This window comes from Alosa pseudoharengus, unplaced genomic scaffold (genome assembly GCF_046254945.1).
Source record: "Alosa pseudoharengus isolate Yale_2024_CS ecotype anadromous, Long Island Sound unplaced genomic scaffold, YU_APseudo_1.1 YU_APseudo_1.1_scf_18, whole genome shotgun sequence".
In the NCBI taxonomy this organism is placed as follows: Eukaryota; Metazoa; Chordata; class Actinopteri; order Clupeiformes; family Clupeidae; genus Alosa; species Alosa pseudoharengus.
The window spans coordinates 14,168,607-14,196,363 of record NW_027468650.1 but is presented as its reverse complement, the minus strand read 5'-3'; the positions used below and the strand labels follow the sequence as shown (position 1 = coordinate 14,196,363).

Sequence of the window (27,757 nt, the reverse complement as noted above, 5' to 3'; positions counted from 1 at the left end):
GTCTCTTTATTTAAAAGTCAATATGACACAGGAGACAAAAAAACACAGTGATAAGACAAAGACCAGTGACAGAGACGGTTAAAATTATAACAAGAAATAGTAAGAAAAATAATAAGATGATGAATGTAGTCCTTGAGCCAGAACCCCTAACTTTTGTCAGTTGGTACCATTCAAAAGGTATAAGTCTCATAGTGATTTTGATCAGGTATACCACCCTAGAACTATAAAATATGGGATAGCATTGCATTTGGGGTAGCTTTTTGTGTTTTATCAGTCTATTTATGTTCATTGTATGTCTATGGAAGGCTATCTTACAGATGAATAGGCTAAACATTTTAACTAATATACATCTCCACAAAACTTCCACAGCTGATTATTTACATTCAGTCAGTATGTTCTTGTATTGCAACTTATCTGAATGTGCAATAAGTATTAAGTATTAGGTATATACTATACTGTAAATGAGCTCAGTTATCTACTGAAATATGCTATCATTTGCATACATTTTCAGTACAGAAACCTTAACACTGGATAAAGTCAGTTTCAAAATTATTCTATATATTATGTTAGAGTGAAATTATTATTACAGTGGGTATTTGTTGAATTTGGGTATTTTGAATAGATCAAAATACTTCCAGCAGCCATCAAAAAAAATCTATTATTGCCATTTTCACAACTCTGAACCAGAAATATCCACTTCAATTATACTTACAAATACTAGTTTCCAGTTATACTCTCATATGGTGGAGAATTTTATAGAGGAGGTTGTTCATAAAATATTTGTAACCTATAGTATGGAAAGTAAATAAAAGTTCTGGAAATAGTAATGTATGAAGACATTCTCAAAAATACAGAATTTCAGGAATTTCGGGAATAACACAGGCACGCCCCAGTGATGTGTACTCAGTCCAACCTTCCACACACTCACTCATGACTATATCCCCATCCACTCGTCGAACACCATAATAAAGTTTGCTGATGACACCACTGTGGTGGGACTCAGGGACAACAACAAGACCCACTACAAAAAGGAGGTCCAACACTTGGTGGAGTGGTGTGTGGAGTTAAGGCAGGTTGGAACTGCAGCTTGTTGTCGGGAGAGGTTAAAGATGCCTGTAAAAACTTCTGCTAGCTGGTTGTGCAGGACATCAGTATATGGCCCGTCACCCCATCCAGGCCAGGCGCTTTGTTGGTGTTGAACCATTCGTCCGACTGATTTCAAACTTGGCAGGTGTCTTGCTACGGGTACGAGTAAGTGCAGTGCCAAGTTTGATGTTGTTTGGATAAGAAATGAAAAAGAGATAGTTAAACACAGATAAATCACTGGCTTCTGGTACATTTCCAACTGCATTCAAATAGGGATGCACGATATTGAATTTTAGCTGATATCCGATATGCCAATATTTACAAGCTCATTCTGGCCAATTGCCGATGACGTTACTGATATACATCTCTAACTTTTATTTGTTAAGTAAAATTGGTAATGTTAAAAGATTATTTTATACGTATAAGTATCGTTTTAGCCCTACTTGCATCACTTGTACTTCACAAGCACTGCAAAAAGCAATTTTGTTATCAGTTTCCGGAATTTGGAAATATTGCCACACAGCCAACATGTTGAAGTATGTTGTTGACCGCTCATAGTAACGTAAACATTTGCTTCGCGTGCGCATGATTAACAGGTCACCTTATCGGCCAGGCACATCAGTAGAAATGTCAATATCAGCCTATGGCGATAAGTTATGAAGCTTTTATCTGCAGATACCAATGTCAGGCCGATATCATCATCCATCCCTACATTCAAACTGATAGTTAGTCCGCTGCTTTAAAAGTTTTTTCTTGCTCCCATCCAGGTGGAAAAATATCACCCGGTCTCACTCATCTCTTAAAGAGCAGCTTCAGAACAAATTGCAAAATTTCTTCTACAATATGACCTCCTTGATCCTAACCAGTCTGCGTAGGTACCCCCCCCCCCCCCCCCCCCCTTACACACATAACCCCCTCCACACACACACACACACACAAACACACAGGTACACCTTCTCCCCCACACACCCAATTACTCCCCCCATACACACACCATTTCACCATACCCCCCCCCCCCCCCCCCCACACACACACACACACATAATTAAAGCGATGGTTCGGAGTAATTTCACCCTAGGGTCCTTTGCACCATGACCCCGAGCCAAACACCCTCCCAGAACCTGTTTTCCCTTGGTCGAGTAGCGCTGTCAGAACCTAATGAGTTTCTGCAGTCGTAATGGTACCAACTTTTATCTCGTAAATTACCCCACTAATAATGCCCTGAATGGTACAAAAAAGTTCTTTACTCATAAAATGAGGCATTGAAAAGTTTGTAAATACACCAGGAGTTTATTTAAATAACACTTGCCTGATGGATGCTACTATCTGCTACTATACCGCTGCATCAACGTTACTTCCGTGATTTGGGAAAAGCCTGTAAAAGTCCTGGCTGGAAGCATGAATAAGGATGTAGATCGAGGAATGCACTAATATTTTGTTCGTAGTACCAGTTTGCAACAATTATTAGTTAGCACTAAGTTGTAAACACTTTGGAAAAAAAATATTAAAAACTGGATATACCAAAAAACGTTGATGTAATTGCTTCCTGCCAGGACTTTTACGTCATACACTGGATTGGTACTCTGACACTGTTTGGTTCTGAGCACAAGTAAAACTTTTGAGGCGAGAACTGTCAGACATTCTGTGAATGTAGTTTGAGAATGGAGAAAAGGGTGGAAGGTTTCAAAAAATGTGTTTTAACAATTGTGGAAAACCTAAGTGTTCCCTTAATTTTTTTGAGCAGTATAAATTAGTCTGACCAGCCCATAAAACTAGTAGATCAGCAGCCCGATTGACACTGGGCTGGCCCAATCACATTGTTAAACACCAACCCTTTCGCTTTGGTCCTACCTGCGTAATGCATTCGTAATGCATTTCCTAACCACCAGCCCTTGACACACGCTGGTCTGCGGCCCATTGGTTATTTTCTTCACTGACACGGGGCTGGCCCAATCATATCATGAAACACCTCCTCCCTTTGGCTCAGTGCGCCAGTGTGCAGTGCAATGTAGGATGAACTTAACGATATCTAGGATCTTCTGAGATGGATAGAAAATGCAAAGGAGGCGCAGAGAAACTGCTAGAAAAAAAAGAAACTTGCTCTTCAAGCAAACGCTGCAAAATATAGACAACATTTTTGCCACAGCAGGGCCTTCTTCAGCTCCCTTGGCAGATAACGTGGTGATGATGAGGATGAGTGGTGGTGGTGGCAACAGCGGTTCTGGCAGTGGCACTCACAGTGAACAGGTAGTAGAACCTGCGGTAAGCTGGACTGCTTTCAGAACACTTAGGCTATGTAATGAGAAGGCTAAAGAAACCCAACCCCTTGGTAAATCTGATAAAATGAAAAAAATGTCAATAAAATAATTTTGGCTAATGTTCTATGGTCCAACACATGTCCAACATAGTTTGTATTGTAAACGCAGTTAAAATTAGCTAACGTCATTACCACTAGTGCCTATTTAAGACATTAAACAGTGACTGGATGAGAAAATAAGCCTTGGTTAGTACTTTCATGTCTTCCATTCTGAACTAAATAGTCTTGAATGTGAGGAAACTTTTTTAAAACCATTCACCAACAGTAAGTCAGCAGGCAGCATACTAATTTCACGAGACTATTATTGTTTGTGGGGTGAGTAGTAGGCTAGCCTAAGGCGAAGCTACTTTTTGTCCCAGTCCGCCCCTGACACACACACACGCACACATTCATATACACATGAGTTGCAAGAGTAGGAGTTGGAGTAGAAGATGGAGACAAATTGAGAAGTGTGATTTATTTGCAGAGTATGTGCAGGACTGAGCGGCGGTGATATTTTGCACCACTTTGCGGTACATCTTAAGGCCTATTCACACCAAGAACGATAACGATAACTATAAACAAATATTGTTCTTGTTATGAATAAATGACGACGTTACTATACTATATGAAACTATAATGATAACAACATGAAGAATGATATCATTGGGGATCACTTTAAGAGCAATTTTGAGAACGATAAAAAGCTACTAGCCCATCAAATTTCAGCCGTCACATTCATTACCATAAGGAGAGACTTTGTTTATCGTTGTTCAGTGTGAACGCTTTTATTGTTATGGTTATAGTTATCGTTATCATTATTGTTCTTGGTGTGAAAACCCTGGAAAATCCAGAGAAATACATGTTACTTTTGCCACTTGTATCGCGGGGAGCCAATCACATTTTGTGTATCTGGTAGGCGGGCCAAAGGCAAGCTAAACAGATGACAGTCATAGTGTTATCCAATTGCGTCGAAGTCCGGAATCAGTCAGTAAACATTGGTTGTTTAGTCTTATCCAATTGCAAGCAGTGAGATTTTCAAATGCACGCTTGGTGCAGCCCATCGAGTTGGCATACGGTATGAACCATCAAGTTAAAAAAAACTTGGGTGGGTTCAGAATTTTAACCACTGGTTCAAGCATAAGAGTTTTACTTGGAGTAACTATCACAGTAACTAAATATCACAATTTTACACAGTAACTAAATATTACAATGTTAGGAGATATCCTAACTTTACTGAAGTGATAAAAGGGTGAAAGGTATTTAGAAATAGTCATCAATTTGTATTATTTTGAAAAGACTGAAGACATAAACTATAAATAGAAACAAATTACCACACCCATTAACAAAGCCAAATCAAGAATATTATATCACAGCACATGCTCACATAGTACAACATAGTAAAGTCTGCTTACTTTTTACACCTTGAGATCTCCTGTTGTATTGGCACTGAACTGTGAGGGTCCACCTCAAGGACCCGAGATCCATTTGGGCTCTTTCCGTTTTGCTGCCATGTTCTTCTGAATGAAAAAAAAAAAAAGATAAATACATTGTATTTAAGTTAAAGACATAAATAGTCTCTGGTCACAGAGGAGTTTGTTGGCAGCTGGTCCACTGACTCTCTGTGGAGATGACAAGGTAACATCTGTTTCACAATACACCTCAACACACACACACACACACACATTAACTTTGGGTGTACTGTAGGTAGATCAGAGAGGCCATCCACACCAGTCTCCATGTCTGTTGGAGGTGGTGGACAGAAAGTGATCTTGAAACATTTCTTAACCTCAAATTTGACTATGGCATGCCATTACAGTATGTAGCCCTGTGGGAACCTCCTCATAAGTCTTGTGCCTTTTTTGCCAATAAGCACATTTTATTGAAGCACATCTTGAGTTAATTTCAGTAATTATATAAACAAAAATGCATATCATAGCATTCATTTTTATCTTCTGGTCTTATAAGAAGCCTAGGAGAATAAATGGGATAATGAAAAGTCTATGACTTGGTATCTGTTTTATGACCATCTGTTACAGATTACATTTATATATTTCTCAGTCACATTAACATTTAGTAATTCAAGGACAACGGGAAGGAAACATGCATGTGCATCATAAACAAAACAGCACTAGGCTAAGTCATAAGTCTCCATGGCCGGAGGACACTCCCAAGAGAGGACTTCAAGGCAATGCAGTGCAACAGGGCCTCATTCTGTTCTGTCCCACAAATTGGCAGTCGTGGTGATGGCTCAAGGGCTCTTGACAGCTGACAATGATCCCCATAAGGGTCAAACAAGAGATGGAATGGCATGTCTGACATCCCACAGCTATAGAATAGAGGTTGCGTATCCTGTGACCTCAAATGTCTCAGTGGGTGAAGAAAAATCACCCTCACTCATAGGCCATCACAGTCACATTATTGGAACCGTGTGTGGCTTCACACTTTCTTTGGTGTGTAAACATGTCTTCACAGTTTTCTTGACCCCAAGTCAAGTTGCTTAACAATGTACATGTAAGACCCAGAGGCCTTTGGCTCAACACCTACTTGACTTTGTGCAAACAGCTGAACTAGTGTTTCTAGATTGATATGAGGTCAGTAGCCACCTACCCTGTAGTCTTAATGTTTTCAGTAGTACGCACAATGGTTTTCTTGAGTAATGGACTCAATTACATTCATTTCAGTCGTCAGCAGTCTTTACAATTGTAGATTTGTAATGAAGCAATAGCCAGCTACCTAGTTGACTTTATGTCCTTAGTATAATGGTTTTCCCTGTATGCACAATTTACATTTCATTTCAGATAACTAGGGTGGGTTGCACCAACAAGGATTACGTTTTAACCTGGATTAAATCAAGTCCAAGGTTTTAATCACAGGTTAAGGTTTTAATCGTGGATTTGTTAAACCATGCTTACAGTATAGCTCAAATTAAATTTAAACCTAGATCAACAAATCCTTGATTACTTTAGGCCTAAACCAAGATTAAATTAATCCTTGTTGGTGTAACCCACCATAGTCTTATAATTGTAATATTCCATTTGAACACAGGCACAAAGCTTTTACATTTGTAGATCTGTATGCATTAACAGTAGTGTGCGAATCAGTTAAAAATGGCCAAACCCAGGTCTTCTACATCTTATTTTCAAGTAAAATATGAATCAGGTATCTGTTCTTAATTTGTTTTTCAATTTAATTGTCCTATGTGTTTCAGTACCATCTGTATAACACACAGTAGCAGCAGTTGTGTGCACACTCCTCTGAGTCCAAAAAGCAGCTGCTGTATATTCAGTAAATTCTTAAGGGTATGTACTCTAGGTACATTGACGAATGTTCCAAAAGTGATCTGCAGTTGATAGAGGAACCTGAGACACCAGGTTATCTTTGTCCTCAAGGAAACAATGCAGTGCCAGTAGTGCAGTGCTTAGTCTACTTAAAAAGACAGCTGTGGTTGTTGTTGGACCAGTTTCCAATCTTGCAGAAGTTTAAAGGTGCCATGTGTAAGAATTGAGGTAAAAATATCCAAAAAATGAGCTACACACATCAAAAGAATGAGAAGAAATAAGGACGATGGTGTCATTAAAAAAATGACAAGGTATAGTGCTGCAGAGATATCAACCTGAATTAGCATGCTAAATTACTAGCCACAGCCCGACAGGTGTACCAGTTTCGGCCATGGGAGGCGGTATGCGGGCAACATAACTGCCAGACAAACTGCAATACACGTGTCTCGGTTGTTACTCTAGGGTAGACCAACTCACTTTCTGGAGGTATACTGCCCCATCTTTTATGGAATGTGGAGTATGAATTGATTTTTTGGCAGACATTACACATGGCACCTTAAAGGGTATAAGGCAAGATTTTTTTTGTTTGTTATTGGTCCTCAAGAGATATTAACCTCAATGTCAGCATCCACTGCCCTTGGCTCTATACACAATGACAATAGCTGTTTCCAAAGAAACAGTTAACAAATACAATGCACAGTTTAAAAAGAACAAATCCACAAAAGAGAGATCCAGATGAATTTCTGTTTTCTAAAATTACACAGATAAAAAAAATAATAATAATAATACAGACCTCACTGATAGGCTTCCAAAATGACGCTATGTCTTTTATGTACTGAAAGGACAGCTGACTAGAGACAGCATAAGTGATGTAGACAATAAAAGTGCACATGGATCAGCAGGTTGAGATTTTTCTACATGGCCAGGGAGATGTCAAGGAGGAGACTGAAAGACAGAGTCAAAGACAAGGTCAGAGATGCATCTCACAATAGCAAACTCCAAATAAGGGACCAAGTTCAAGTGTTAATGATGCTGTGCCATTCTCCACTACAGTGTCTGCTCCCTCCTGTCTGGAATAGCCTATTGTTGTTACATGCCATACATGCCTGCTATGTATGCACCCTTTAGGCTGCTTTTCCTTTAATTAAACTCCGGTGTGGTGGGAGTCAGTTCCATGGTCTCACGTCCATATTGGGATGGACCACCCCACATAAAAGGACAAACCAACCATGGCCTTGGCAGTGGGGGCAGATACAGTGAAAACCAACCCTGAGGTAAGTAGTCAATTTGCTGCTAGAGAGGAGACCAGACAAACAGATGAATAGATACATAGAGAGTTGGATGGATGAAGATAGCAAGAATGATAGCTAAATGAATGGACAGACATATGGATACAGAGACATGGCTGACTACAGTCAGAGACAGACACATGGATCTGTTTAGTTACCTTTCTATGCAAGGACTCAAAGTGTACTTGCAGCACTGCTGCTGTAACACTGTGTCATCTGATTGCTTCTTGTCTGTTGAACTACAGCAAGTGACATCATATCTGCAGGACATCTGAGGCTTGACCCAAAGAAGGTGAGATTTACAGACTGAAAATATAAAGCACATTTTATACACAAGGATAATTCAATGTGCTTTACATAAACAAAAGCAAATAATAATAAAGGCATATAAGGGCAAAGGCTAAAAAAAAAGATGTTTAAGAAGTACATGTAATAGAATAATAAAAAAAATAGGAAGACAAAAAGTAAAATATTTAAAATACAGAATGAATTTGATTAACAGTAAGTGTATTTGATCAATTAGCTGAAAGCATCTGAGAACAGTTTGGTCCTAAGTCTAGATTTGAAACTGGCTACAGTTTGGTCATTTTTGATGGTTCCAGAACTGAACTGCATAGCAGCTAAAAGCTACTCCACCATGTTAAGTTCAAACAGTGGGTTTTAGTCTAGTCAACTTTATATATATACTGTAGCACATTTCATACACAGAGGTCATTCAATGTGCTTTACATAAAAAAAACAGGAATAGCTAATAAAAGCATAGACAGTCAATAGTCTTAGAATAGTTTAAAAAGTAAGGAATAAAAAGGAAAACATAAAACAAACAAGGTACATAAAAGCAAAAGAGCAATAGTTTAAAAGTGTTAAAAAGTAATAATTAAAAGACATATAGACATATAATAAATAAAAAACAACATAGAATGATTACCCAGTGATAGCGATACTAGTCACGCACCCAGTGAACAGCAGCACTCTATGGAGATTCTTAAAGTAGTCCCAAACTGTGTGCTCACACATATTTTTCTTTTCAGGGCAAACATGCCTGTGTGCACACACCAACAAGTATATTTTACCAACAAGTATTTCTTCTGAGACCTGAGCGGTGTGGAGGGTCAAGGGTGTGGACTGCTGAGACACGTCTGATAGATAATTTGGTCCCGTTCCATTTAGTGATTTATAAGAAAGCAGTAGTGCTTTAAAGTCAATTCTGAGACTTACTGGAAGCCAGTGCAGGACGTACTGTAAGTATTGGAGTGATGTGGTCACTCATTGTTTGATGAGAACCCTAGCTAATGTATTTTGTATCACCTGAAGCTGTTTGATGGTCTCTTTGAGAAGGCCTGTGAAAGTCCATTGCGGTAATCAACTCTGCTGGAGATACTGTAAATGCGTGAATACGTTTTTTTCTAAACCATGTTTTGACATCAGACCTCTACATTTGGCAATGTTTCTGAGGTGTCAAAAAGCTGATTTAGTTAATACTTTCACATGGCTGTTAAAATTTCGATCACTGTCAAATGTGTGGCAAAAGTCTTTTTCAGCTATTTACAAAATATAATTACTTCAGTTTACTCTTTGTTTTGAGACAACCAGTTGTTAATTTGGACAGTATACTGACAGAGATACAGGGTCATCAGGCGACAGGACCTGGTAGGCAAAACGTCCAAGCCACATGTGGAAGAGTTGACATTCCATTTGTAGTCTATCAAAATAAATTCTGATATCATAGCCTGTGTCTAGCTATGTTTTATAGTATGTACCAAAGATTGTAGAGTGCGCTCGTCGTGAGACTAAGATGCATAGGATCTACTGGTGGATATTTTTTCCAACGATTATGACCCTACATTTACAATAATATCTTATTTCAAACCAGTTTAACAAAATGTACCATAACCTACACTATACAAACTTCACCCATCTGATTCTCCTAATCCACTTTGTACATTTCAAGCCTTAACTTAAAACAACTTAACAACATTCACCTCACCTCAGTATCGTAACGATATTGGCAAAAGGATTTAAGGTCTGCCTGTCATATGCTGTCTTTTTTTTGCCTATTCTGACTTGTTACTATAATCATGCTCTTCAAACTTAAGGTCTCATGTTTTATCTGTGCAGAAATTAATTAGTTCATAATATTTACATTGCAGTCTTCATCATGGGTGATGCGTTGATGGCAGAGTTTGGGGCGGCAGCTCCTTTTCTGAGGAAGTCGGACATGGAGCGTCTGGAGGCCCAGACTCGCCCCTTTGACATTAAGAGGGCCTGCTTTGTGGTGGACCCTGAGGTTGAATATGTGAAGGGAACGGTTCAAAGCAGAGACGGTGACAAAGTCACTGTTCTTACTGAGTTTGATAAGGTAATGCATGGCAAATACATTTTAAGCCTATTTCAGAGCTTTTACCTACTAACATTACCAAATCACTTGCATTATTTTCCCATTTAACTGTTCTTTTTAATTTGAAAGCTCACTTACTTACAGTTTATAAATGCTTTCAAAATCAAGTCTTTTATACGATTCTCAGACTAGATGTGTTGAGCTGCTTAGATTTATAACAACATATATTACACAGAGATGAATGAGAGAACTCTTCAAAGACACTGATTTTTTTTTCTATCACACAGACTGTCACTTTAAAAGATGTAGATGTCCACCAACAAAACCCGCCTAAGTTTGATAAAATTGAAGACATGGCGATGTTCACCTTCCTGCATGAGCCTGCTGTGCTGTTTAACCTCAAAGAGCGTTATGCAGCCTGGATGATCTACGTAAGTACAAACAGGAGGCTCTGGCCCATAGTAGCAAAAACAAATGTCCAAATTTACCATATATTTCTTTCTGTAGACTTACTCTGTACTCATTTGTTGACATCGGTCGTAATGAATTGTATGTTTATTTGTACAGACCTACTCTGGGTTGTTCTGTGTCACTGTCAATCCCTACAAGTGGTTGCCAGTGTACGACAAGGAAGTTGTGGCTGCTTACAGAGGCAAGAAAAGAACAGAAGCCCCTCCCCACATCTTCTCCATCTCTGACAATGCTTACCAGTACATGCTAACAGGTAAAGACCTTCTATTAAAGCAACCATTTTGCAGTATATTGAAAATGAATGACAAGGGCTATAAATAACAATTGTTATGTTCATCAAACATTCATCATGTTGCTTTAAAATAAATTGAATAAATTCATGAATATAACGCATGTTCTTGGTTTTACATTAACATTTCATGCTTGTACATTACACAGACAGAGAGAACCAGTCTGTCCTTATCACGTGAGTATAATCCAGTCTTTGGTTCTAAATTTCCTGCTAACCTTGATATGAGGGAGTGAACCTATTTGTTTTCACCCAACAGTGGAGAATCTGGTGCCGGAAAGACTGTGAACACCAAAAGAGTCATCCAGTACTTTGCTAGCATTGCAGCAACCACTGGAAAGAAGGACCCCTCTCAGGAGAAAAAGGTAAATCACCTCACTGTGTGCTGGACATAATTTCCACTTGTGGTAACCTGATTTCACCAGACTCACTCACGTTGTGAAGAGACTTTTACGTTGAAATCACTGGTGCATCTTAACCCATCATATTGATCAGTGATCCCTAACATTATTTCCTACTTTGCCTAACCCCTACAAACTACTAATAAACCACATTTGCATTCAGGAAATAATGTATTTACCTTTACTGTATAGATTTACATTTTCTAACTGCAACTTTTTCATTTCATTTCAACCTTTTACCACAACCAAATGTTTTAAAACATAAACACATTGAATGGAGCCAAACTAGTATCTCAGTAAAATGAAAATGAGTGGAAACACTAAGTGGGTGGGACCAGGCTAGTCTCCAAGACCTGACATTAAAAAGGTGAGTTGTGTTATATTTTCCCAGGGCACACTGGAAGATCAAATCATCCAGTGTAACCCTGCTCTGGAGGCTTTTGGTAACGCCAAGACCATCAGAAATGACAACTCCTCCCGATTTGTAAGACTTCTATTGATTTTCAACTCATTATCATCTCAGACTTCTACCTTCTGTCACTTGTTTCATTTTGACGTGTCTCTCATGCTAGGGTAAATTCATCCGTATTCACTTTGGTGTGAGCGGCAAGCTGTCCTCAGCAGATATTGAGACTTGTAAGTAAATAAGCCCTTTTTGATCGCCTTCATCTGTGGAGACTGAATGTATGGCTTGAAAGTTACAATTACTCTTTAATCCCCCAGATCTGCTGGAGAAGTCCCGTGTCACTTTTCAACTCAAGGCTGAGAGAGACTACCATATCTTCTACCAGATCCTGTCCCAAAAGAAACCAGAGCTGTTAGGTGAGAAATGCATGCATATCTCCAGCCATTTGTGGACATGAATGTGAAATAAGTGTCTACTTATTTGTTTCCTTAGCTCAGTTACAGTAGTGTTACTTGACCAATTGTCCTGCTTTTCTTCAGAGATGTTGCTGATCACCTCCAACCCCTATGACTACGCGTTCATCTCCCAAGGAGAGACACAAGTAGCCTCTATTTGTGATGCTGATGAGCTGATGGCTACTGATGTGAGTAGGCCTGCTTTCACTTTCCCATATACTCATACACAAGGGCGGGTAGTTCTTTTTCAAAACTGTACTTCTACTCTTACTCAGTGTCGGAGAAAAGAAACAGTGCTTCAGAATGCATTGTTTCGTGGCCACGCGATTACAAAAGTAATGACTGGCGTATGTAGAATCAGACCATGTTGTAGCCTATTACACAGAAGTAGATGTTCTATATATCAGCTCAGTTAAGGCAATGACGTCCTGCCAGCTGCTGCATCTTCTGGTGAGACTGGCAGAGTAGCGACGAGAGGTATGACATTACATGGAAACTTTCACCTATATTCATTTCTGGCCACCATCATTAAACTAACATATTGGACAAGGAAAGTACTGTAGGCCTTCATTGAAATTCATTCACAAGGAAAGCAAATGCACTGGAAATCGAGCACACAAGTTAGAAAAACCTAGCATTCGTTTATGTAGCCTCAATGTTGTCAGTGCAGGACTGAGAAAAAAGATAGCCTAGCCTACTCTTTCGCTCTGTCCAAGTGATTAAATAAAATATATTTAAATTGAGCTTTTAAAATATGGTTGCCTATGTGATTAGCCTACAGAGGAGAAAAGTAAACAGGCGTAAATTATACTTTTGTATCCCTTTAAAGGGCCATCAAAAATATAAAAAAAAGTTTTTTAAAAAAGTAACTTGTTACTTGAGTAATTTATTAACAGTACTTGTTTACTTTTAATCGAGTAGATTTCTCAGAAGGGAATATTTACTTTTACTCACATTATTTTTGAAGGGAGTAATTGTACTTGAGTATAGATTTTCAGTAATCTACCCACCCCTGCTTATACAGAGGTACGTTGGGGGCAGTAATTACTGAATGAAATATGTGTTTTGTTACAGGATGCCTTTGATGTGCTGGGCTTTACTCAAGAGGAGAAGAATGGTATTTACAAGATGACTGGTGCCATCATGCACTACGGCAACATGAAGTTCAAGCAGAAGCAGAGAGAGGAGCAGGCAGAGGCTGATGGCACTGAGGGTGTGTATTCATTTCTGATGTTGGATGTAATACCCACAGATGTTACGGTTAAATATGGGCAGAGATGTAACTGTGATATCTTCACTCCAGATACCGACAAAGTCGCTTACCTCATGGGACTGAACTCTGCTGACCTCATCAAGGGTCTGTGTCACCCAAGGGTCAAAGTAGGAAACGAGTGGGTCACCAAGGGACAGAGTGTCCAGCAGGTATTATTCCTGTGATCATTATAAGTATTATAAACATTGATAGTAGATACTACCTACACTAAGTCATTGATGTGTTGTGTATACAATATAGCTATTAAACAACAGGGTATAATATAAACTCATGCCTATTTAACAAGTGAAGTTTTTAATTCCATTATTACAGTTATCACACCTTATCTGCGTCACCGCATTTTCCATGTCATTCATTTCCCCTTTATCTTTAGGTGTACTACTCTATTGGAGCCCTGTCCAAGTCCGTGTATGAGAAGATGTTTAACTGGATGGTTGTCAAGATCAACCAGACCTTAGACACCAAACAGCCTCGTCAGCATTTCATTGGTGTGCTGGATATTGCTGGATTTGAGATCTTTGATGTGAGTCTTAAAGCTAAGACAAACATTATAATTCTAAGCACAGGGTTCCTACACATTTTCCATTTCAAAATTCCATACTTTTTCCATACTCAAATTTTCAAACATCTCGGTAGATTTTTCTAACCATATTCTAGACATTGTCAATGGAGCGTTCTATTAGCATTTGAAGAGCTGTATAATAATGTTTATTATTAACTTTTTAGCCCTCAGAAAACACTTGCCCATTGTTGGATACTTTTCGCTGGGGAAGAGCTGTGTTGGAAGGTGCACTCACATTTTTAGTTCTTTGTAGATACAGCATAGCCTACATATGTTGGAGACTAGCACACTGCTGGCAGAGGCCTCACCGTAAACAGTATTATTTGTTTGCAATAACAGTTTATCAGATAATGCAGTATCCATGTCTTGGTAACTTTTACAAAATCAAAAAAGTATACCAGTTTTTTAGCCGAAAATAGCAAAGCTACGCAAACATACCAGTGCACAATGGTATAGGGCATGTGCATAGAACAGGGGTTTTCGATTTGGTTTTAATACCAGAGTCCCCTTGTGGGAGAGATTTTTTTCTGAGGACCCCCATTCAATTGTATCTTGATGTGGACTGACAGTTAAGCTACACAATACTTAGTTCCTACTCAATAGGAATGGTTCGTTATGACCTGAGTGAAGTGATTAGTACTGTAGATGCAATAGTCTGGAAACACAAATATTTCTCCATACCCTTGTTTCTTTTTTCCATACTTATCCAGACCTGGAAATTACTAAAGTCAAATTCCATACTTTTCCAGGTTTTCCATACTGCGTAGGAACCCTGTAAGCAAAATATGTAAGGGATTACGGCCGCCAAGGTGTCCCATTATACGGAATTAATGGACGAGGCGGCGGCAAAGAGCTTCCGCCGATTCCTTTATTTCCGTATAACTGTACACCTCGAGGGCCTTTATACCGCTTCACACCCGGTTGCCACTATAGGCAATAATCATGCCTATAGTAATAATCAGCACGCAAAGGAACAATTCCGTTTAAAAAGAAGCTGACTTGTTCAGTTTCTTGTACAACTTTCTTTGGCCCCAACAGTGATAGCGTGGTATGGTTGTTATAGTTACCAATTGTAAGCATTGATATTGAACGGTGATTCAACTTTTTTTACCAGATCTACTTCATAGGTGTCTCGTTATTCAGACTTAATAGCCACCCTACAAGCCAATCAGAAAAGAGTATTTCTTCTCTTCGGGTGATAAATAATATTAATGAAATCCCTGCTGTCTTTCAGTTCAACACCTTTGAGCAACTGTGCATCAACTTCACTAATGAGAAGCTGCAGCAATTCTTCAACCACCACATGTTTGTGCTAGAGCAAGAGGAGTACAAGAAGGAGGGCATTGAGTGGGTGTTCATTGACTTTGGCATGGACTTGGCCGCTTGCATTGAGCTCATTGAGAAAGTGAGTGACAATTTATTTACTCACATTTGTATTTGACAGCATAGATCACTACATGTACACCACTCTTTTATTATTTGTGTGGTTGACTGTAGAATGTTTTGAATCAACATGTTTCCATATTCTTTCCTCCCTAGCCCATGGGTATCATGTCCATCCTTGAAGAGGAGTGCATGTTCCCCAAGGCCAGTGATACTACATTTAAATCCAAGCTTTATGACAACCACTTGGGCAAAAATGCCTGCTTCCAGAAGCCCAGGATTGTCAAGGGGAGACCAGAGGCCCATTTCTCTCTGGTTCACTATGCTGGCACTGTTGATTATAACATTGGCAACTGGCTGGTGAAGAACAAAGACCCTCTCAATGAGACTGTGGTCGGACTCTTCCAGAAGTCAACTCTTAAGATGTTGTGTGCTCTCTTCGCCAACTATGCTGGTGCTGACGCAGGTATTCTGTCAATCTTTTCCTAATTAATCCTGTTACATTAATGAATCAACATCATGTTTATGTGAAGAGCTGATGGACATGTGATATTTTAATAGCCGCTGAATCTGGTGGTGGTGGCAAGAAGAAGAAGGGTTCTTCTTTCCAGACTGTATCTGCCCTTCACAGGGTAAGTGTGACAGGTTAAATGAACATACTAAAGCAGGGGTTCCCAAGCTTTTTTGGCAGGTGACCCTACCTTGATGTCACAAAACGTTGGCGACCCCAAACATTTGCATGTTGCGAGAGAGTGCACAACTCATCTCTGCTGTAACATCCAGACGCCAGCGGTTTCTTAATTTTCCCCAAAATCCACGCATGGTTGTTTTGCTACTTTGTTTAGAACATTGATCAAGCATAATTCCATCAAACATCTCATGCAGGCTGTCTAAGTTTATTTTTACTTAGCTAGATTATAATGAAGGATCCGTTACTTAACTTGTATATTGTAAATTGTACCCATTTGGATTTCAGGCGACCCCACTTGGGGTCCCGATCCCAAGGTTGGGAAACGATGTACTAAAGTGAAGGCATTCATTAGTACCACATAATTTCCTTTTATGATCAATGGGCCAACTGGGATTCTGTGCAGTCTGACTCATATTTTTTAATTTAAATATCTGAACTACAGGAGAATCTCAACAAGCTGATGACCAACTTGAGGTCAACTCACCCCCACTTTGTGCGCTGCATCATCCCCAACGAGACCAAGACTCCTGGGGCCATGGAGAATCCTCTGGTCATGCACCAGCTGCGCTGTAACGGTGTGCTGGAAGGCATCAGGATCTGCAGAAAGGGCTTCCCCAACAGGATCCAGTATGGAGACTTCAAACAGAGGTAGGGTCAACATTGCTTTTTAGGGTGAATTTTGGCATTTTGTTGTTAGATACCTTTGCATATTTCAATCAGGGGGGGAAAACAAAGATAATCTGTATTGTATTTAGTCATGCTAATAGTGAGAATGGCTAGGTGGCAACAATGCTTTCAAATGTAGGTGAAAGCTAACGACAAAGCTCAGCATGTCATTAGAAGTAGGTACCAGTCAACTCAACATGTGAAGAGTTCAGAAGCAAAACCCTCTAAATCCACCTGACCACTTTTCCCTCAGGAAGGGAAGTGGCGTTTAGATGCTTCTCCCTACAAATCGATATTTCAAACCAGGAAGAGAGTGGTATTTAGCAGGTTTTGAAGCAAAATTATTTGATTAACATATACTATGTGTGTAGAGCATTCACTCACCATAGCGGATTTTCCATCTGAACTGAATCACTACAGAATCACTATGGAGATATCGCTGTGCCTGTTTGCCTCTGTAAATATTAGGAAACTGTATAAAACCCCTGTCTCTCACACGCTTCTGTCTTTCTTCCGAACGATGGTGGCTCCCAGTAGCAATTGTCGCACATAAGATCTCTCCTCAATAGACACAGGTCCATCTATGAAAGGATCATTTCTGTGTTGTTACATAGTAACAGTAAGTTAAAAGCCCACCCATTGCTTTTGGATATAAACTGTACAATTTTTTTTCTGTGTAAATGAGAAAATAGTGAGTCTCAATCGACTAGTCAGGACTTGACCAGAAGCAGCGCCATTGTTTGGAAGAAAAACATGATAGCTAACTTAATAAGCCACCGACATAATTCTCCTTTAAGGTAGGTGCCATACCAAATTAGCAATTCAACAACACAATCATACTTCTTGGTTTTAGATACCGTATCCTGAACCCCAATGCCATTCCTGAGGGCCAGTTCATTGACAACAAGAAGGCAGCAGAGAAACTGCTGGGCTCCTTGGACATTGACCATGAGCAGTACAGGCTTGGGCACACTAAGGTATTGAGGGTTTCAACTAAAATCTTGTATATTGACAAACAAGTAGACTCTGGTATGTCATATGTCTTGATAGATGAGGATTTCAGCTATAATCATAGTAAAATAGACTGTTATACGTTACCTGTTTTGACTGTTATCAGGTGTTCTTCAAAGCTGGTCTCCTGGGTGTCCTTGAGGAGATGAGAGACGACCGTCTTGCTCTCATCATCACTGGTATCCAGGCTAGAAGCCGTGGACTTCTTGCCAGGATTGAGTTCCAGAAAATTGTAGAACGCAGGTGAGAATAACCTCTAAAAATAATAACAAATGATATCAGTGGTACTAGGTATTTATATACTTTTACTCATTAGAGTTCTCCAATACCGTACAAAGATACAATTTCAACATTGCATTAATAACCATATGTTTTATATTTATTTTGAATTGAAAAGACAACCATAACTCATCATGGAAATAAAACTTCTTCTGAAATTTGTTCAACATCGATAGTAATTACAAGATTACTAGAAGGTAAAAATACTGCCTACTCTTAAGAAGGAATCATCAGAGACCTATTTAAACACAAATTATATTACAGGGATGGACTGCTGGTAATCCAGTGGAACGTCCGTGCATTCATGGGTGTCAAGAATTGGCCCTGGATGAAGATGTTCTTCAAGATCAAGCCCCTCTTGAAATCTGCTGAGTCTGAGAAAGAGATGGCCAACATGAAGGAAGAATTCCTGAAGCTGAAGGATGCCTATGCAAAATCTGAGGCTCGCAGAAAAGAGCTGGAAGAGAAAATGGTTTCTGTTCTCCAAGAGAAGAATGACCTGCAACTTCAAGTCCAGACTGTGAGTAAACTCTACATTTTAACCAGCAACTATTTATCAGTCAGTAAAGGATCTACCTATTTTTATTTAACTCATATTCAAAAGCATATGCAAATATGCCGGATATAGTAGTCATATCTACTTACATTTGTAGCTTCGATCTATCAATTTATAATCTATACGTCATCATAGGAACAAGACAGTCTTTGTGATGCTGAGGAGCGATGTGAAGGTCTGATCAAGAGCAAGATTCAGCTCGAGGCCAAAACTAAGGAGCTGACTGAGAGACTGGAAGATGAAGAGGAGATGAATTCAGAGCTGACTGCAAAGAAGAGGAAGTTGGAGGATGAGTGCTCTGAGCTCAAAAAGGACATTGATGATCTGGAGCTCACACTAGCTAAAGTGGAGAAAGAGAAACATGCCACTGAGAATAAGGTCAGCAGAACTGGAACTCTTTCTAATCACCAAGGAAAATGTTCTAATCAAGTTAAGTAATCAAGTAATTGAGTAATGAAGTGATTGTTGACAATGGTCTACTTTACTTTTAGGTTAAAAATCTGACTGAGGAGATGGCAGCTCTTGATGAAATCATTGCCAAGCTGACTAAGGAGAAGAAAGCTCTCCAGGAGGCTCACCAGCAAACGCTGGATGACCTTCAGAGTGAGGAAGACAAAGTCAACACTCTGACTAAGGCCAAAACCAAGTTGGAACAGCAAGTTGATGATGTAAGCAATAAAAACAGGCACCTATGTCTCAATGCATAACATTAATGACACTTACACAATTCCTTTTCCATCCTAAGCTTGAAGGGTCCTTGGAACAGGAAAAGAAACTCAGGATGGATCTTGAAAGAGCTAAGAGGAAGCTTGAGGGAGACTTAAAGTTAACCCAGGAAAGTCTCATGGACTTGGAGAATGACAAACAGCAGCTAGAAGAGCGGATGAAAAAGTAGGTACAAATTAGACACTCATATATAATAAATAATAATTATAGAGAAAAAATATATACCATTAATATTTTTTATTTGTTTTAACATAGGAAAGACTTTGAGATCAGTCAACTTAATAGCAAGATTGAAGATGAACAAGCTATGGCTGCCCAGCTCCAGAAGAAACTGAAGGAGCTGCAGGTAAATGATAAAGAAAAACTATTAAGATATAAAACATAAAATATTGTGAAAACATATGTATATTTTCACAAAAAAGAAAATAAATTACTGTTCCTATTTTACTATCCTTAGGCTCGTATTGAGGAGCTGGAGGAAGAGCTGGAGGCTGAGAGAGCTGCCCGAGCCAAAGTAGAGAAGCAGAGGGCAGACCTGGCCAGAGAGCTGGAGGAGATCAGTGAGAGGCTGGAGGAGGCTGGAGGTGCCACTGCTGCCCAGATTGAGATGAACAAGAAGAGGGAGGCTGAGTTCCAGAAGCTGCGCAGAGACCTCGAAGAGTCCACTCTGCAACATGAGGCCACTGCCTCCACACTGAGGAAGAAGCATGCAGACAGCGTAGCTGACCTCGGGGAGCAGATTGACAACCTTCAGAGAGTGAAACAAAAGCTTGAGAAGGAGAAGAGTGAGCTCCGTCTTGAGTTGGACGATGTGGTCTCCAACATGGAGCAGGTCTCCAAGGCCAAGGTTTGTACAAATTAGCTAATGGAAGAACCTGTATAATAGATCTATCTGAATTCTCTATACCAGGGGTGTCAAACATGAGGCCCGGGGGCCAGATCAGGCCCGTCAGGAGGTTTCATACGGCGCCCCAGATGTTTTTGGTAGGAAGGGAAAATTATGAAAAAAAGATATTCACATCCAGTTGTCTTCAACAATGTGTTATGTGTAATGTGTATAAGCAATATCTCTATAATAGGATAAATTGATTAAACCTACTGTAGCACTACAAATCATCCTCAGGAAAAAAGAAGCAGAAAAACTAACATGGAAGTAGGGCATTTCAAGAGAGAAAGACAGCAGTACATTACATATCAGTTTGATATGACAGCAGTACATAATTGTGTTCTTGTTTGCTTATAAGTGATATAATTAAACAACACTCTGATACCCATGCAGAAAAATGATAATGACCATGATGACCATGACAATGACGGCCCCCCCATGAGGTGTCATTCCAACAAATCCGGCCCACTACCTAATATGAGTTTGACACCCCTGATCTATACTGACAACAATTTTCAAGAAATAGTACATGAGAACAACATTCTGTATTATTTTGTCAGACAAACTTGGAGAAGATGTGCAGAACACTGGAGGACCAGATGACTGAATACAGAACAAAGTCTGAGGAGGGCCAGCGTTCTATCAATGACTTCACCATGCAGAAAGCCAAGCTTCAAACTGAAAATGGTAAGTCAAAAGGGTAAATAGATAGATAGATAGATACTTTATTGATCCCCAAGGGAAAATTAAAAAAATCTCATTCATTTGATACACCTATCAAGAAAAAAAGAAGAAAATAAGCAATATCATTGAAATTCTGTTCATTAAGGTGAGCTTACAAGACAGCTAGAAGAGAAAGACTCACTTGTTTCTCAACTGACAAGAGGCAAACAGTCCTACACACAGCAGGTTGAGGATCTCAAGAGGCAACTTGAGGAGGAAGTGAAGGTACAGTATTCATAACTGACTTGCAGAAAAGTCTTTAAATTGTTTCTCTACAGCCATGACATATCTGATGGACTTGTATCTGATCCTATCCACAGGCCAAGAATGCACTAGCCCATGCAGTGCAGTCTTCTCGCCATGATGCTGACCTCCTGAGGGAGCAGTTTGAGGAGGAGCAGGAGGCCAAGGCTGAGCTGCAGCGCAGTCTCTCCAAGGCCAACTCTGAGGTGGCTCAGTGGAGAACCAAGTACGAGACTGATGCCATCCAGAGGACTGAGGAGCTGGAAGATGCCAAGTAAGGCCCCCTGAATTGACTCAGTATGAATTGTTTAAAATCAATGGTTAGACATGGCATGTACATGCACTCATTTTAAATGTATTTTTCCACAGGAAAAAACTTGCTCAGCGTCTGCAAGATGCAGAGGAAGCTGTGGAGGCTGTCAATGCCAAATGCTCCTCCCTGGAGAAAACTAAGCATAGACTGCAGAATGAGATTGAAGATCTCATGGTAGACGTGGAGAGATCCAATGCTGCTGCTGCTGCCCTGGACAAGAAGCAAAGGAACTTTGATAAGGTAAGAAAACAAATGGTCAAAACACCATTGCTAATATGCCTTAACACAATTTTCAGACTTACACATAAAGATTTTCACCTTAACAGGTCTTGGCTGAGTGGAAGCAGAAGTATGAGGAATCCCAGACTGAGCTGGAGAGCTCCCAGAAAGAGTCCAGATCTCTTGGCACTGAGCTCTTCAAACTCAAGAACTCTTATGAGGAATCTTTGGATCACCTTGAGACCATGAAGAGGGAGAACAAAAATCTTCAAGGTCTGTTTGATCCTCCCAAAAAACTTATGATTGTAAAAGTGACATCACACAACTAACTAATGTCTGTCTGCTTTGCAGAGGAAATTTCTGATCTCACTGAGCAACTCGGTGAGACTGGAAAGAGCATCCATGAGCTGGAGAAGGTCAGGAAGACACTTGAGCAAGAGAAGGCAGAGATACAGACTGCCCTAGAGGAAGCTGAGGTACATTCATAAAGATAAAATAATCAGAAAACTAGTTTCCATCATTCCAAGATAGCATAGGATGCTTGTGTTTACAAAAGTAGTGTATATAACTAAGTAGATTATCATGTTCCTATATCTCCACAGGGTACCCTTGAACATGAGGAGGGTAAGATACTCAGAGCTCAGCTGGAGTTTAATCAGGTCAAAGCTGACATTGAGCGTAAACTTACTGAGAAGGATGAGGAGATGGAGCAGGCCAAGAGGAACCAGCAGAGAGTGGTGGATACCCTGCAGAGCTCTTTGGAGTCTGAGACTCGCAGCAGGAATGAGGCTCTCAGGGTGAAGAAGAAGATGGAGGGAGACCTCAATGAAATGGAGATCCAGCTCAGCCAGGCCAACAGGCAGGCAGCTGAGGCCCAGAAGCAGCTCAAGGGTCTCCATGGACATATGAAGGTAAAACAATGCAGCACAGAGCTCAATAATCCCATTGACTGCCAAGAAATCACTAACTGCATTGGTCTTATAGGAGTGCATTCCTACACCTGATGCAAAAGCTAATATTCACCTGTAGCACTTTTTGCCCATACCCTAACAAATACTTCCCTTATATATGCTTCCATCTTCTCTGTTAACTTACTGGCAGTGGTGCAGGTAGTCAAAGGTATCTTAAAAAATAATCTATATATTAGAGCAGTGGTTCCCAAACTTTTAACAGGCATGTACCCCCTGAGACATTATGATCTTCCGGAGTACCCCCAACACCACCAATTGTTAACAAGTTTTTTTTAAATTGTTTTATTAATATTTATTTTTATCAATTTTGTCGAGAATAGTGAATAGGATCATAAACATATGATACAAATCTAATCAATTAGTCAACATATGATAGGCCTACAAATGTGCTGAATATAATGATTTTAAATAGATCTGCACCTAATCTCACACACATTCGTCTTGTTGAATGCAGTGATCTTATCTGCTAGGTGCTTGTCTTTGTCTTGTAACTGGAGATTTAACTCATTGAGCTTTCCAAATATATCGCTAAAATAGGCCAGCTTCATCAAGAAATGTTCATTAGTTAACGTGCTTGCAGATTCAAACATGCGCTCTTCCTCCAAGAAGAGGTGACTCGGAGCTCAAACACGCGCGACAGCACTTTACCTCAGGAAAGCCACCTTGCCTCGCTGTGAAACAGTACAGCCTTTTGGTCAGCTCCCATCTCCTCTCAAAGTGCGGAGAATAGACACGCTTTTAAGGGCCGGGTCTTGATGAAATTCACCACTCTCAGAACCTCGTTCAAAATCTCATTCAGGTCGGGACTAACTAAGCTGCCTTGACACGAGCCCTATGAATAACACAGTGCGTCCATTGCGCATCGGGTGCTGCCTGGGCCTAGGCTACAGATAAAAATAAAAAATAAAAAAACCTCCTGTTTTTCACGTCAGTTCGCCTGGCATGTCTCCGCGACTCCACTCTCGAATATTTTGTTAATGCGGAGAAAATACGTTTTTAATGTGCAGTTACCAACGTGGGATAGAAAAAACGTTTGAAAAGGCATATGACTGATCTTGATCTTTTTTTGCGTACCCCCTGAAATCAGTCCACGTACCCCTGGGGGTACGCATACCCCAGTTTGACAACCGTGGTATTAGAGTATATCCCATACATCCATCTTGTCTAAAAAGTGAAACTTCTTTAGTCTAGGTTAACTATCTTTTTGGATAGTTACAGTATTTGAATACACTCAAACAAGAGTTAAGTGAAACAAGGTTACGCTGTATATTAGCAATCTAGAAAATGCATGTTTACATTTCTAACGTGTACATTGCAGGATGCCCAACTGCAGCTGGATGACGCTCTACGTAGTAATGATGATCTCAAAGAGAACACTGCTATTGTGGAGAGACGCAGCAATCTGCTGCAGGCTGAACTGGATGAGCTCAGGTCCCTGGTGGAGCAGACTGAGAGAGGCCGGAAACTGGCTGAACAGGAGCTGCTGGACGTCAGTGAGAGGGTGCAGCTGCTGCACTCTCAGGTAAAATCCTAAACATGGTGGTTTTCAGATTTATTCATATTACACAGATTATTTTTACAATGTGGCACAGACCATTGTGAACATTTCTGTCTTGCCACATAGAACACCAGCCTGCTGAACCAGAAGAAGAAACTGGAGGGTGATACATCCCAGCTGCAGAATGAAGTAGAGGAGGCTGTGCAGGAGTGCAGGAATGCTGAGGAAAAGGCCAAGAAGGCCATCACTGATGCTGCCATGATGGCAGAGGAGCTGAAGAAGGAGCAGGACACCAGTTCTCACCTGGAGCGCATGAAGAAGAACATGGAGCAAACCATCAAGGACCTGCAGCACCGTCTGGATGAAGCTGAACAAATCGCCATGAAGGGTGGCAAGAAGCAGATCCAGAAGTTGGAGTCCAGGGTAAATGTTGCGTTTTTGCTAAAGACTACATATAATTACAGGTAGACATATCACCATTTGTTCAATATTTGCTTTATTTGTCTACATTTAGGTGAGAGAGCTGGAAAGTGAGGTGGAAATGGAGCAACGGAAGGCCGGTGATTCTGTCAAAGGAATCCGTAAATATGAGCGCCGCATCAAGGAGCTCACCTATCAGGTATATTAAATGATACCATATAAAAAATACTTTTTATAATACATAATGCGAAATGCTAACAAAAAAAAACAATACCCACCTCTCCCATCTGTAGACTGAGGAGGACAAAAAGAATTTGAGCCGTCTTCAGGATCTGGTGGACAAACTGCAGCTGAAGGTCAAGTCCTACAAGAGAACATCAGAGGAGGCTGTAAGTGACATCCTCTTCTCCTTAGTTTTTCCTTCTCTTCCTTGTTTTATCTATTATCAAAGTATTTTAATCTATTAACTGCTGAACATGCAACGAAACAATTGACAAAATACAATTAATTTGTGTGCAAATTTCAGGAAGAGCAGGCCAATAGCAACCTGACCAAGTTCCGCAAGCTGCAGCATGAGCTGGATGAGGCTGAGGAGAGAGCTGATATAGCTGAGTCTCAGGTCAACAAGATGAGAACTAAGAGCCGTGATGCAGGTGGCAAGGTGAGACCAACAGTTGCCACTGTATTGAATATGAATATATAAATATCACTGTCATGACCAGTAAACATATTTCTATAATAAATTGCACTAAATTAGCAGCCTTTAGCAGCACTAGACCCACAGTGTTTAAAATCATTCATGATCATCAGGGTTCAAAATTGGCCCTAGCCACGAGTGAAATGCTGGTAAAAAGTAGCTTAAGTAGATTAATAGTAGCTCATTTTGACCCTTGTCAATCATATTAATCCACATATTGCTGACAATATTTTTTTGCTGTATCACAGAAAGGACATGATGAAGAGTGAAGCTCTCATGATGGACATGTCTGAAAAGTTCTTGTTTGCTGTGTCATAGTTTTCAGTATGGAATGCATTCAAATACAATCACTTAAAAAGTGTTTCTGTTGTTTGTATGTTCATAAGATAATTGCATGTAACATTCATCAAGGACCCTACCTACTCTATACATTCACAACAGGCCTACAGTACATAGAATAAAGGAAAAAATTAAAGGGTTTTCTTCTTCTTTGATGATGCTATGAAGAGAATTGGCCCATTATAAACTTCATTAAACTGACAGTCATGCCTGCTGGGACCAAATATTTGATATGCCGATACAGCAGATTAATAGGTCTAAATGAACAATGTTCCATATATAGATATAATCTCATAAACCAACTTACTTTAAATATATGAAGAGGTCCAGACCCTGTAAGTTTGGTGCAGGAACAACAACCTTCACCAAGAAATCAAAATAAATAATAATTGACTACAGAAGAAACAAAACAAACCACAATGGACTGTTTATCAACAGGGAGGAGGTGGAGAGGGTGGCAAGCTTTAAAGCTACATTGTGTAATATTTTGGCTCGATTCTTAGAAAAAAAAACTTTTTTTCTTTCAAAAATATCTGCTCATTCACCAACAAATCAAAGTATTTTCGTAAGTGTAGAATCTGCCATTCAGAATACATACGAGCGAGATGCCTGTATGGTGGCAGCCATGTTTCAGCCTCCATCTTTAGAATACATTAGCCAAGGAGGGACGTACCTGAAATTCTAGCTCTGCCTTTCGCGTTTGTCGGTCAGTTACCGAACGACAGAGTTGTGCTCGCGGCTGCATGTATGGAGATAGAAGACCACGTTAGAATTATCTTGAACTACATATCTTGTACAGTATTACTCAAGGGAATACTCAATAAAGTAGTGTATGACATCTTGTAACGTCAGCTATCGTCAGATATTTATGGTGCGGCTTCCGCACTGCACCCTGATACTACTGCACTGTGTGGCACTCCAGCTGCATAGCAACAAAAAGAAAGGACCTGCAGCGGGTTGTCAAGACGGCTGAGAGGATCATTGGCTCCCCCCTACCAAACCTGAGTGAATTATACTCAAGCCGTCTTCTCACACGGGCCACAAACATCAGGCAGGACACCTCACACCCCGGACACTCCCTGTTCACCACCCTCCCCTCAGGCAGACTGAGAACCCCCAGCACACGCACATATAGACTCCGGAACAGCTTCTTACACAGAGCTGTGAACATATTACAGAACCCCCAGCACACGCACATATAGACTCCGGAACAGCTTCTTACACAGAGCTGTGAACATATTACAGAAATCATCCACACATCCACACATACAATCAGAAAAATACACACACACCCCTTACCCCCTCAATAACTGCTGTGTTTACTGTTTCTAGCTATTTATTGAGAACATGGAATGAATGTGTATGTGCGAGATGAATGTGTATGTGTGAGATGTGCTTGGGTTAGAATGTGCTGGTGTATGTGTATATATATGTATATATTTTGTTTTAATCTTTTTACGCATTGCTGCTATTTGGAGGGGATGGTTCCAACAGAATTTCGTTGCGTCGCATACAATGACAATAAAAATCTATCAAAGATCCTTAATATACATACAGATCTATCTATCTATCTACTGTATCTATCTACAGTGCCTATAAAAAGTCTTCAGCCCCATGCTAAAGTTGACTAAAAAGAGGAATAAAAAAATCATCTTTTGGAAATGGATCTTAATGCCTTCATTTAAAAAATGAGGAAAAATCCAACCTTTAAGGACACCAATTTTCTTTGTGAATGAATAATGTATCGTAAATAAATAAATGTTCTTCATTCCCATAGAGGCAAGCAGATTTTTTGTTAAAGGCCAGGCCAGGGTACTATACATCCTGATAGTTCCCTTGGCCTTTGGAATTAAAATAACCCCACATCATCACATACTGTACCCTTTACCATATCTCACGATTGGCATAGGGCATAGACTGTATATAGTTCTATATATACAGTCTATGATGGCATAGGGTACTTTACATAAGATCATCTCAATGCAAATC

At 40.0% G+C, this 27,757-nt stretch overlaps 1 protein-coding gene and 2 long non-coding RNA genes across 3 annotated transcripts; 1 reads left to right on the top strand and 2 right to left on the bottom strand.

Moving 5' to 3' along the window:
- Positions 1-10: 10 nt before the first annotated feature.
- On the bottom strand, positions 11-16,791 carry LOC143130977 (uncharacterized). Its single transcript, XR_012988019.1, has 4 exons — positions 16,706-16,791; positions 8,111-8,258; positions 4,798-4,902; positions 11-1,239 (listed from the first exon to the last, which is right to left on the bottom strand). It is a non-coding gene; the product is annotated as an uncharacterized LOC143130977 (long non-coding RNA).
- On the top strand, positions 10,111-25,698 carry LOC143130965 (myosin-7-like). The gene is made up of 37 exons (XM_076290298.1): positions 10,111-10,311; positions 10,578-10,721; positions 10,858-11,014; positions 11,200-11,227; positions 11,310-11,415; positions 11,843-11,935; positions 12,024-12,087; positions 12,175-12,273; positions 12,397-12,500; positions 13,387-13,525; positions 13,616-13,734; positions 13,959-14,108; positions 15,382-15,552; positions 15,687-15,996; positions 16,092-16,162; positions 16,664-16,869; positions 17,741-17,864; positions 18,005-18,141; positions 18,442-18,697; positions 18,869-19,111; positions 19,225-19,401; positions 19,479-19,624; positions 19,715-19,805; positions 19,917-20,306; positions 20,906-21,032; positions 21,175-21,293; positions 21,389-21,585; positions 21,681-21,864; positions 21,951-22,116; positions 22,195-22,319; positions 22,446-22,754; positions 24,133-24,336; positions 24,439-24,735; positions 24,827-24,931; positions 25,026-25,121; positions 25,259-25,393; positions 25,678-25,698. Exons 1-37 carry the CDS (start codon positions 10,111-10,113, stop codon positions 25,696-25,698), a joined length of 5,811 nt encoding a protein of 1,936 aa, XP_076146413.1.
- On the bottom strand, positions 17,264-25,102 carry LOC143130982 (uncharacterized). The gene is made up of 3 exons (XR_012988023.1): positions 25,011-25,102; positions 17,986-18,154; positions 17,264-17,342 (listed from the first exon to the last, which is right to left on the bottom strand). It is a non-coding gene; the product is annotated as an uncharacterized LOC143130982 (long non-coding RNA).
- Positions 25,699-27,757: the final 2,059 nt, after the last annotated feature.